The 12,358-nt window shown below is 28.4% G+C and overlaps 2 protein-coding genes across 3 annotated transcripts in view; one reads left to right on the top strand and one right to left on the bottom strand.

Moving 5' to 3' along the window:
* The first annotated feature begins 848 nt into the window (after positions 1-848).
* LOC100159878 (actin-related protein 2/3 complex subunit 3) lies at positions 849-2,398 on the top strand. Its single transcript, XM_008181792.3, has 4 exons — positions 849-1,004; positions 1,388-1,570; positions 1,657-1,852; positions 1,921-2,398. The coding sequence occupies exons 1-4, from the start codon at positions 999-1,001 to the stop codon at positions 2,076-2,078; spliced, it is 543 nt and encodes a 180-aa protein (XP_008180014.1). The 5' UTR covers positions 849-998; the 3' UTR covers positions 2,079-2,398.
* A 5,788-nt stretch (positions 2,399-8,186) lies between these two features.
* LOC103308433 overlaps positions 8,187-12,358 on the bottom strand; it is a 36,268-nt gene continuing 32,096 nt past the window's right edge. For both annotated transcript variants that reach the window (XM_029487807.1, XM_029487808.1), the window contains 2 exons: positions 9,394-9,430; positions 8,187-8,245 (listed from right to left, as the gene is read on the bottom strand). In XM_029487807.1, the coding sequence (XP_029343667.1) occupies positions 8,203-8,245; positions 9,394-9,430 (80 nt within the window). In that variant the 3' untranslated portion in view covers positions 8,187-8,202. The remainder of the gene's footprint in view (positions 8,246-9,393; positions 9,431-12,358) is intronic.

Below are 12,358 nucleotides of genomic sequence, written 5' to 3'. Positions count from 1 at the left end.
TCCCGTTTTTCCTTAATTTTTCTTTTGTTTTTCCCGGCGCTCTTTGAAAACTACTGGGAAATTTAAATTTTGTCCTCCCCAATGCACCAACGATATTCACTTTCTGATCGAACAAGATACTGAAGTTGAAAATCGTAGCATTATTTCGACTACTTATCGTGTACACAGACACAAAAAAAATAAAAAATAAATAAAAAAATAAAAAAAAAATAAAATAATAAAAAAACACACATCATTGTAAAATCAATACATTCATCGTTCCACTCAGAATCTAAAATGATTTTTTAGAAAAGAAATTAATCAGCACTAAATAATATTATTAAATCATTAAAAGTAATTGACGTAAGTCAGTTGTCAGTACTCTGTTGTGTAATAAAATAATAAAAATAATTGACTAAGTTAGTGGTTAATTGTGTAGTCAAAGAATACTGAAGTCTAAAAGTCATATTACTAATCAGCTAGTCAGTTAGACATCAATAAAATGTTGTTTTAAAATATAGTAGTATGAATATCATTGGAAATTCCAATTTTAAAAACTATATATAATATTGTTCTATGATATAATATAATGCCACAACTAATAATTTCATATCACGGACTAAGATATCTTAGTCCGTGTTTCATATTGATCTATAATTCAACTAATACAAAAAACAAAGATTTTCATACAAATTGTTATATAAAGCTTTTATATCATGCAGTAACGTAAAACGTTTGGAATCTATATGATTATCTACAATAAATAAAGTAAAATATTTAAATTTATGCGGGAAATGTGTTTATATCATCATATTATATCTTTATCAGTTATCAGGGTCTAGTGACACTTATCGATTACGGTAATTGATATCAGATATACTATCAGTATTAACTATTAATATTTATACTTTCAATCAGGGGACAGGACGTGAAAATATTAAATAGCCACTGCCCACTAATTCTAATATTGGTGTGTGCATTAAGCATTTTCATATTTTGTTTTGAAACGGTGCAGCATAATGCCAGTAAGTATGACCGACTGATTTTTACCTTGGTACTGCCTACATATCTAATCATGATGTATGCATTAAACAATACTTTAAGTTAGTTTTTAATATTTTTTCATTTGTATTAATGTTGTACAAATGTACAATAAATAGACAACTAGTCTACCAATATTTCATAATATTAGAAGATAATAGTTAGATATAAGTTAGGTAATTATATTTGATTGCCTATTCCTAAGATTTGAGAGTATAATAATAGATGAACAACTCCGTTAAACAAAGAAACATTTAATTATATATGTTTAGTGAGCCATTATAATGGAATATAAAAATACAACCGTGCATTATAATTTTAAAATTGTATACCTAATCATAAAATTATTTGTAATTTTTTTTATCAGGCTTATCATTCTAGTATAAAAGATTTCCAGCAACTAACTGGAAATATGGCAATACTACCAATTAAGTCTCAATACAAAGGTCCTGCACCTTTGCTCAGCCCTACAATTGCAGAAATGGATATAATAGATGAATCATTATCTTTTTTTAAAGCAAATGTATTTTTTAGATCCTACGAAGTTAAGGTATTGCATACATTTTTATAGTACAATATGAATTAACATAGTATAAATTACAACTATTTATATGGAAAGTACCGATAATGTTTTAGAGTGAAACTGATCGTGTTGTGATTTACATTACTTTATACATAACTGAGTGTTTAAAAAAACTTCAGAAATGTCAAAGTAAAGATCAAGGAATGTCTGAAATGTATTCATTGGCACTGTACAGATTTGATATACCTGGAGAGGCTGGATTTCCATTAAATTCAGTTTATGCAAAACCATCATCGACTGGTGAAGCAGGTAGTTTGATGTTAAACCATTAATTATTTATGGCAAACTAATTTTACAAAATTGTTATTTTTAAATAGATGTTATGCGTCAATACTTGGAACAATTACGAAAGGAAACTGGACGAAGAGTTTGCGAAAAAGTATTTTCAACTGATGATGGCAAACCATCTAAATGGTGGCTATGTTTTGCTCGTAAGAAGTTTATGGAAAAATCCTTGCTTGCTCCAGGTCAATAATCTACTAAAAAATTAACGAGAACTCGCATTAAAATGTTTATTGGTTGAGCAAACTATTGATACATACTTTATTTTTGTATTAATGTCTGCTTTTTATTTATAATTATTTATATTTTCTATTATTAAAACATTATTTTTTATTTATTTATTATTTTACAATATTAAAGTAATAATTATTATTTAAATATTTAATAAATACTTTTTTAATATAAAAAATATTAATCTTCACATTAATTTTGGTATACTTTTATAAAGATGTAATTTACATTATTATGTATATTTATAATATTTTGTAATTTAAAAATGTGTACAATTATTAATGGTCTTTTGGTTTTTTTTTAAATTTGTGCAAGCAGGTAACCAGTGCTGTAAAAATCATAGGTGCAGGCGGTGTACAGCACTGGGGCCTGCAGGGGCAAAGGGCCCTTGGCGGAGGGACATCAATTTTTTTTTTAATTTGATTCATAATAATTTTGTTATTATCTTGTATTTGATTTCATATTACAAAATGTAAAAGCCTGGTCTGTCTAGTTGGTACTTTTGGGGGTCAAAAGTAAAAATTTCCCAGTAGTTTTGAAAAGCGAAATGAAAAACAAAAGAAAAATTTAGGAAAAACAGGAATTTTTACGCAAAATCTGTTTTCGAGAAAATCGATTTTGGTTTTTGGTGCAATTCTAGAACAAATGACCGTAGGTACATTCAATTTTGACAAAATGTTTTTATTAGCATTTAGTATACACCATAACAGTTTCCAAATATTTTGATCTATTTTGAGCTGTTTACGGACATTACCGGTTTCCATTTTTTTTAGTTTTTTTTCTATAAATATCAATAAAATTTTATTTGTTGGTTAAAAAAGCTTGAAAATGTAATATAAGGCTCCTACTATTATGTTACAATGATATTTGAAAAATATTGAAAATCCTTAGTCACATTTTTTATTTATAAGCATTTAAAGTTCAATTCTTGCAAAATAAGGAAAAATCATGAAAATTAGCATGATATTATATTGAGTCGAGAATTCATAAAAAAATGTTCTTTTTAAATCTAAGATTTGAAAATGTAATACAAGATTCCTTATAAGTTTGTCTACCTTTTTCAAAAAAAAAAAAATGTTTATAAGAAAGTCAAATTAAATTTTTATGAGCATTTGAAGTTCATATTTTTACAGCATTGGATATTCACTTGATTTTTCATGTAATGATTTTCTTATTTTATTGTAATTAAAAAAGGAACGACTGTAAATACTTGAAAGTTTCACTGAATGTTTATATTAGCATTTTCTATACACAATAAAATTGAAAATAATTTGACTCTTTTTTAGCTGTTTACGTACATTGTCAGTTTTAAATTATTTAGTTTTTTTTTAATAAATAGCAATAAAGTTTTATTTGTTGGGTAAAAAAGCCTGAAAATTTAATGCAAGGCTCCTGATATATTGTTACAATATCAGTTGAACAATATTAAAAATACATAGGCACAATTTTTTTTTTTAAGCATTTAAAGTTCGAATTTTGACAAAATTTATCAAATTTAAAATGTAATAATTATTTTGTAGTTAAAAATTTATAAAATGTTCAACTTTTATAGCTAAGGATTGAAAATTTAAAACAAGGTTCCACGTAAATAGGTTATGTATAAATTATATTAGTCATCTTAATATCATCATAGTAGGCTGACTGACCGTCTCCGCACAGAATCGTTTTTCTTATACAATGATATTATATCATTGAATTCAAATTTAACACCATCCTTTACAGTGATCCACTTGTAACCTACTGTATAGCAGAGCGACACCCACTTACCCACCTTTTTATTTCTGGTGTTACATAAAAACTAAAATTGTTATTTTTATATTTTATTGTAAATAAATTCAATACCTACATCCACAAATGCTATCCTATCTAAGGAGTAAAAATTCCCATGGTGTGAAGTCAGACCGACTTTTTTATGTATCTCAAGAAAGAGGGGCCCATATGCATTTGTTTGCACCTGGGTCTTTGACTCTTTAGTTACGACACTGCAGGTAACTACTACTTACCTACTGTAGGTGTTGAATTTGGATTCAGTGATAAGTGGTTGAAATGGTACCAAAAACAATTCTGATCAAAGACAGTCTGTCAGGCAGTGTCACCCTATATTACTATTTACTAATTACTAAATATATTTTATTATATATTTATATTTTATATTGCTATCATAGTAATTTATTTTACTATTAGTTATAAGGTAAGCGTTATAGGTATGGTATAAAAAGGGAATAGGGAATTAATATTTAATTTAATATTTTTAAAATGTAATTGCGTGAAGTAAAATATAACAATATACGTAAAAAAAATTAAGTCCTCACGAATATTGTTGAATTAAAACAAAATAACTAAAATCATTATTATTTGTTTAGATATCCAATTTTTTTACATTATAACTTTAAATGTCTAGAAAAAAATTGTGCTTTATATTTTATTTAGATATTTGAGTTTCAGTAAAAAATACTTATGAAGAACCTTGTAATACATTTTCAACCTTAGCTATCTAGATGGAACATATACATTTTTTATGATATAGTTATTAAGTAATTAAACTTTTTTTAAAAATTGAACATTTTAGTACAAACATTTTTTTTTTTTATTACAATATTTATTATACAATCTGTAATTATGTATTTTTAGTTTTAGTTTTTACAATAAGTATAAGTATATTGTTCTATGTTCTAAGTGATGTTAGTATTTAATGCTTTGTGGTCTTGAGGGAAGAATCCATCCATTAATGGAACTTCAGGGTGGTAGGAAATGATCTTTCAAGAGGTCTCGACACCAATTTCGTTTCAGTCACCTTCTGGGATCAGACCCCGGGTCACCTGAGATGTTTCGAGTAAATAGATTTGAGATTAGAGAATTACGGTGGTTGAATAAATTTGAGTGGAAGCGTTTGTAGAGTTTTTTTTTTAGTTGTACTATTAGGATGAAGAGGTGAGGTCCTTATGGAATGTAGGTACTGTTGGAGACATAGAAGGGAGCTTTAGTTATTTCTCGAAGGCATTTATTTTGGAATGGTTAGATTTTATTTATATTCAATGGTTTGGCCGCTCCCCAGTGTTAAAATTTAAATACTAGCAAAAAAAATCTGCAAATTATATATCTTTAATATTTTAACATTGTGTTCAATTTTTAAGTTTTTTGACCGAACGAGTATAGCAGTTTTATGCCAAAGTGTATAGTTAAGACAAAATAATAAATTGACGACAATCTAAGTGAAGTCAGTCTAACTCGGTAACTAAGGTTACCAAACAACCATTTAATAATAACATTTTTTTTTTTTTAAATTTATTTTTATTAAAAGAATAATTACAATCTAAACAAACATTATATACAATAAGTAATTTTTTTGATGGAGAATAGCGTTGATATAACAGAGAGGGAAGGTACTCAGTAGTACCACCCGACAGATCAAGCAAGGAAATCTCTAGGCCAGAGGTTCCCAAACTGTGGGTCGCGACCCAAAAGTGAGTCGCGATTATATTTTTGGTGGGTCGCGCTTTAATTTGATATAATACATATTTTTCGTTGATGTTCAAAGTTCAAATACAGTTTTTCGTTAATCGTTATCTGCGAGATTGACGATTACGAGTTTACAGCACCGTATCAAACAGATTAATAGTTATACCTATTGAAAAGAAAGCGATTTATCTGAAACAAATTAGTGTTAGTAAGTACCTAAATACCTAAAAAAAAAAGGTTATTCAATGTATTGTGGGTCGCCAAATTTTAAAAAATTCTCAAAATGGGTCGTACAATAAAAAGTTTGGGAACCTCTGCTCTAGGCCAAGATCGTTTCAGTCTTCTTCTAGGATTATCGGGAATTGTACAAGAAGACAGCCGTTTAATTAATGGATTAGTATGGTGATTTAGCTTTGAATGGAATGAGTGGAAGTGGATTTTGGTTAGCTGAGAAAGTGTGGGAACGTTTAAGTCTTTGTGAAGATTGGCGTTTTTTATATACCATTGATTGGAAGGCTTGTATAGTTCGCAGGTTTGAGGGTTTCGCGGAGCCCCATATCTGGATGCCGTATGCCCATACTGGTCTTAAAATAGCTTTGTAGATAAACAATTTATTGCTGATGTTTAGTTTGGAGCGGATAAGTGGACGGAGCAAGTGAAGTCTAGAGTTTACAGATTTCCTTTTGTTGTTGAGGTGATGAGCCCAGGTGAATCGTTTATTAAACGTTAGGCCCAGGTATTTAACTACAGGGGTTGTTGGAATTAAGTTATTATTGAATGAAACTGGAGGGCAGTCTCCAGGTTTTAGTGAAAAGGTAATAAAGGAGGATTTGGAGTCATTTATTTTTATTTTCCATTTTTTTGACCAGATCTGGATCATGTTTAGATGATTTTGTAACCTATCAGACACAGTATGAGGGTTGTCATTTGAGGCCAGGATTATTGTATCGTCGGCGTATGTGCCTAAATATGTATGTAAAGTTTTCGGAGTGTCATATGCAAATATGGTGTAAAGGAAAGGCGCTATGTCGCTTCCTTGAGGGACGCCAGCCAAAATAGGAAAACTAACCGAGTAGCTGTTGTTCACTCTAACTGTGAAGGTTCGATTTTCAAGATAAGACTTGATAATAAGGTAATATGGAGCAGTGAGAAATTTTTTAAGTTTATAGAGTAGGCCATCGTGCCACACTCTGTCGAAGGCTTGGGCCACGTCTAGCAGGACGGCAGCACAGTAGTGCTTGGATTCCATACTAGTAGATATTAAGTCGACAGTACGAAGGAGTTGGTGGGTGGTTAAGTGTTTAGCCCTGAACCCAATAATAAAATTACAATTAAATAAAAAATGTTTGTATTTTTTCCGATTATTTTAAAAAGTAGGTGTTGAGAATTTTTTACCTTTAAAAAGTACTAACTACAAACAATTTTCTACGCAGAAACCTCCATTAAAGTTTATGATTAGAGCATTTTTTATAAATGAGAAACAATGTTTCCATTCACAAAAAAGAACACACATCATTGTAAAATCAATACCTACCTACATTCATCGTTATGCTTGGAATATAAAATAATATCGAAAACGCATTTTAGAAAAAAAAATACCTTCGTAGAAAATATTGTAGCGGAGGCAGCTGCGGCTTTCTGCCTTCCCAATACGCGCCATACGTAGGTATACCTACATAGTACATTGTACAGTATACCTAGTACAATAGGTCAGTATACTGCCCACTAACTTAATTTTTTACTTGGTTTATGACAGGATATAGGTTTAAAATAAAAAAAAAAATAAACACATTTAATGATTATTAAAAGCATCATATTCATTCATCAAAAATAACGCACAGCCTATATAGATACAATAACAATATGTTTTTGCCTATTCATTTTAATTGCAATGGGCTGTCATTTTATTTAAAAGTAAATTTTATACAAGATGACAAAATTTCATTAAGTATGACATAAAATAGGTAACAATAAATTATTTTGTAGTTCAAATAAAAATATCAATAGTAAGTTATATAATAATGGGATAAATATGAATAATAATAATAATATGCATATATATTATTATATATACGTATTTATTATATATATAAAATATAGGTATAGGTATTGACTAACTTCTAGATGTAGCCATTTTAGGTATAGGTATATATAGTAAAGTATTTGTAAGACAATCAAGAGACAAATGTTAAGCGATATAACATAAATAAAAATGGTTAATTTCAATATCATATGAAATATTTGAATACATATTATAATAATTATCTAAACAATAATTCATTATTTTAAAAATAAATATTCAGAAATACGCAAATTATATTATAGGTAGGTACGAACATTAGTGTATGTACCAACTCTTATAATTTAATTTAATTGCAAAATGAAATTTATACGGTATTTCTAGGTATAGGTATAATATAGTAGTTACCTAAATGATGATAACTTATTATATTTATTAATACTTTAAGTTAGTACATGTATTCAAATATTCATTGGAATGTAGCTTTCCATTTACATATTTTTTTTTCAGATTGACCTACTAAATGTTTTTACATTATTAATAAAATTTTCTAATAATAATAGTGATGTATACAATTATTAAAATTCAAAATTATATTATATTGAATTTACAGTTCAGATACATTTTCTTTCGGTTTCGATTTTCCAGTCCTGAAATAATAAAACGATTTTCATTAGTCAAGGTATATTGTATGTGTATTATTTATTAATATTATTTTTTCAGGAAGGTCCTTATAATATAAGGACGAATGTTAGTAGTAGAGTAAGTACTAAATAGGCTATACCTATACAGTACAGTTATTAGTTTAATCAGTTTTTGTCAAGATCTTCTGCTATCGCTATGATCAGGTTGCTGTACTGTACCGTTTAGCAGGGACGAGGATCATCAATTAATGTTTTTAGAGGGTCACGTTAGGAAGTTTTCTAGGGCCATTACATTATGATGTACATGTGTATCCAATAAAGGAAAGTAAAAAACATAAAATCATTAAAACTTAATTTAAACCACAATCAGAAATAATAGTTTAAAAAAGGTCTCTTCTGCGGACCAGATAAAGTTCATAAAAACCATCCACCGGTTGCCATTTGGTGACTCCCGACCTATAGTTATAGTCCCTACCTATATCTATGTTGTATGCGCATATGTAAGGCAATTTGTTAAACTGTTTTAAGATGACGCTACACCCGCATGACGTGTTGTCTCCGTCTTTCAAATAAAAAATATAGCAAAAACTGTTTGGGGCGAGTAAGAATTATTCAGGCTGTAGACTGTAGTCTAAGTTAAACAACCAAATTTTCACGCTAGAAAGAAGAAAACATAGACTGTGAAACCTTGTTTTTAATTATTCGTTATCACAAATACGAAAAAAATTTCTTATTGTTTAAAAATTTATTATTTTTGAGTTTTTTAAACTTGAATAACTTTTTTTTAGTTCTCATATCGAAAAAATAAAAATAACCTTGCTAGTAAATGTCCTCCTTTTCATTGTGTGAAATTTGGTTGCTTAGCTTGGTCTATAGCCTGAGTGGTTCTTACCAGTGCAAAATAATTTTTGCCATGTTTTACATTTGTAAGACGGAGACAACACATATGCGGCCATGCGCCATGCGGGTGTAGCGTCCTCACTCCTCATCTTAAATAGTTTTAAACAAAATGGCAAATTTGCAACCAAAGTCATTCATTTTTCCTTGAGTTTTTTTCCAGGTACTTAATATTATGTCTATGATATTAACATTGTTCATCATTTATTATTTTAACTATTTTTTTATATTGTATTATTATACACTTATATACATACCATCCAGATGTACTTGGCTTTGTAATGTCATCAGTTTCTAAAACAAAAATTATTTATCTTCAGTTTATAGTTTTTGACATTAATTTATGTATTTTGTACCTATTTCCTATTCTATTAGATAAACAAAAACTTAAAATCTGTAAAATATAATGTGTATAATATATATTTGTGATTCAGGTTAGATAAATAAAAACAAATTATGTTCTTATTTATAAATGAATAATTGTAATTGTAATAAATACTGAAAAGTTCTTTGCAATATTTTGTTGCTAAAGTAGGCACTTGAATTAATGGTTTTTCGGAAACGCTTACGCCTTACATAGCAATTAATTTAAGTAGGTAAATAGAACTATCGTAAAATAAATTAAAAAACCATTTTTCTTTTGTAGGTAATTTATTTATAAAAGTTGCATTGTATAATAATAGCAGTACAAAGGTAAGTTTCAACGGTTAGGCACAGATTTCACGGTAAGTACCAAGGTTTATAGATTCTAAAGAACTTTTTGAAATCAGAAACTAAGAAACTTTTTTGGTTCATTTTTTAGTAGATTAGTGAAAAAGTATTATAATTAAGGTGTGAAAATTATAATTTTCAAATTTTATAGAATTGCGGATAATTTTAAACACACTGGCACCGGTCCTTAAATTCTTTCAAAACACAATATTTTCAATCTTAAAAAACTATTCTTTTAATACACTAGGTCAGAGGTCTTGTATTTATTTGACGCCCACAAATCTATTTTAATAATATAATAATAAAACTGTCCTTGTGGATTTCGGAATAGGTTTATAAAACTGGCTGTTCATTTTATTTTAATATATAATTAGTAGGTAGTCAAATTTTAAGCAGTTTCATAAAAGAAAAATGTATTTAGGTTATTTTAGGGTGACCATAAAAATAAAATAAAAATACGGGACACTTAAGTTACTTAACTAAATATATTAATATAAAAAAAACAAATTTAATGTATGCTGTATAATAGTTTTTAAATACAAATAAAATATTAATAAGTATAATATGTACACAAAAATCCAAAATTTTTTAGTCGTCGTCCGATAAGCAGTAGGAACTGTGGCCACAATTATTCACGCTTGATATAAAAGTGTGTAATAAATAAATAATCTTTGTTCCAAATTGATTTCATTTCGTATCATTTCATAATACGAAGAAAACACAGGGCAGGCCCGGGCCTACCAGGCCTACCCGCTGGGCACGCCACTGTTAATAATTATAGCATGTATTTTTCTAATCATTTAATACACGTTTTTAAGCAACCTTAGTATAGTTAGCCTGCTCCCTAAAAAAGTTGAAGATCCCTCCACTAGATATTAAAAAAAGAATTGCACTTAGAGCGTATGATTAAGTTATGTGAGGTGGGTACCAAGGTTATCATCTATCATACGTATACATGCTATTATGTCAATAAAATGCAACTTATTCCAATAAACATAATATTGCTGACAGCTGTCAGTTTGTAACTTATTACTACTTATATTATATTATATTCTTAGTTAAGGACACAGCTATAGATAATATGGTTGCCCATCGACGCACAATAAAATTATTCCCATACTTGAAAAGTGTCTACCGAAATGAATCTCTATAATCAGTATTAAAGTTAAATTAAACAGCTGGAGACTTAAGTACTAGCGCTTATATGTCATAGCGGCTATCGCGGAACTTGCATTTGAGTCACTACAACAAATAAGCGCTAGAGCGTAAGTATCCAGCTGTTTAATACTGATAATGGAGATTCATTTCGGTAGACACTTTTCTAGATTCGTTGGGCAACCATACCATCTTTAATCGTGGTTAAGGATTATAGTGCTGCTATTTGTTTTATAACCACTTGTTATATATTATGTTTTGAACCTTTGACCTGTATTATATATTATACACATTCTATACTTTATAAATTATAATATAAGTAATATGTTTTATTATATAAGAATGAAATGAAACATTTAAGTAATGCAAACTGTATGTACATATTGGTACAAAACTTAAATCTAAGTAGGTATGTTGGTACCAATATCAAAGATGCATAATTCACAATGGCACACATTTTAATGTATTCATAATAGGTTGGGTTACTATTGAGTTATTTTAAATTATCTTTCAATAATTAATTTCCAAGGAGATTTATTAAAAATGCTTATTGCTCTTTACATTTTATGCTTAAATTATGTATTCTTTAAAATTATTACATATTTTTAAGCTTCTAATTTTGTTATGGCGTTGAAGAAATGTGCCGCGTAGTTCCATTGAATATTGCCCATAGGTTTATATTATAAACAGATATCGACGCCCCCAACGAAAAAGGACGTAACTCACTTTGACGATTTTTTTTTTTTTTTTCAATGCGGTGTTACTGTTTTTCTGGTTGTCCGGCGACGCTGATTGTTGTATTTAATCAAACAAAGACGTTGTGAACAATAAGATTGAGTTACTACCATCTTCGTCGGAAATCCAGAAACACCAGTAAAACCACTTTGAAAAAAAAAAAAAAATTGTAAAAGTGAGTTACGTCCTTTTTCGTTGGGGGCGTCGATGTGTGTATTGTACTATTGTGTATACAACTTATAGTTATATACTTATAATATTAATTATATACAGTTAATAAAATGTGTTCAAGTTTTAAGTAGGTACTGATATAAGTTTACCTTTATGAAAATACTAATCGGATTAATAGCAATATAGATTATTATCTTTAGAGATAAAATTTAGTATTGCCACAGGAAAGTTTTTAAATGGTATAAATAATAATAAGTACCTATGCGTACTTGATAACTCTAAAAATACTAAATATAAAAAAAAAATAAATACCTACTAATATAAATACCTAATTTAAGCATACAAGTGATCTGAGCCTTGATTATTCTAAACAAATGACGCTTATGTATACAAAAGTATTTTTGATGTCTTAAGGTTAATAATATCAGCAATGATTTCTTTTTTAATTGC

Source organism: Acyrthosiphon pisum, chromosome A1 (assembly GCF_005508785.2).
Source record: "Acyrthosiphon pisum isolate AL4f chromosome A1, pea_aphid_22Mar2018_4r6ur, whole genome shotgun sequence".
NCBI classification, from domain to species: domain Eukaryota; kingdom Metazoa; phylum Arthropoda; class Insecta; order Hemiptera; family Aphididae; genus Acyrthosiphon; species Acyrthosiphon pisum.
The sequence above is the reverse complement of the archived record's forward strand: the minus strand, read 5'-3'. Positions and strand labels throughout refer to the sequence as shown.

What these genes read in the sequence shown, in the direction of transcription:
- LOC100159878 (XM_008181792.3), top strand. An exon ending in TTAGATCCTACGAAGTTAAG is followed by an intron (nt 1,571 to 1,656) that starts GTATTGCATACA and finishes ATAATGTTTTAG; the next exon opens with AGTGAAACTGATCGTGTTGT. An exon ending in ATCATCGACTGGTGAAGCAG is followed by an intron (nt 1,853 to 1,920) that starts GTAGTTTGATGT and finishes ATTTTTAAATAG; the next exon opens with ATGTTATGCGTCAATACTTG.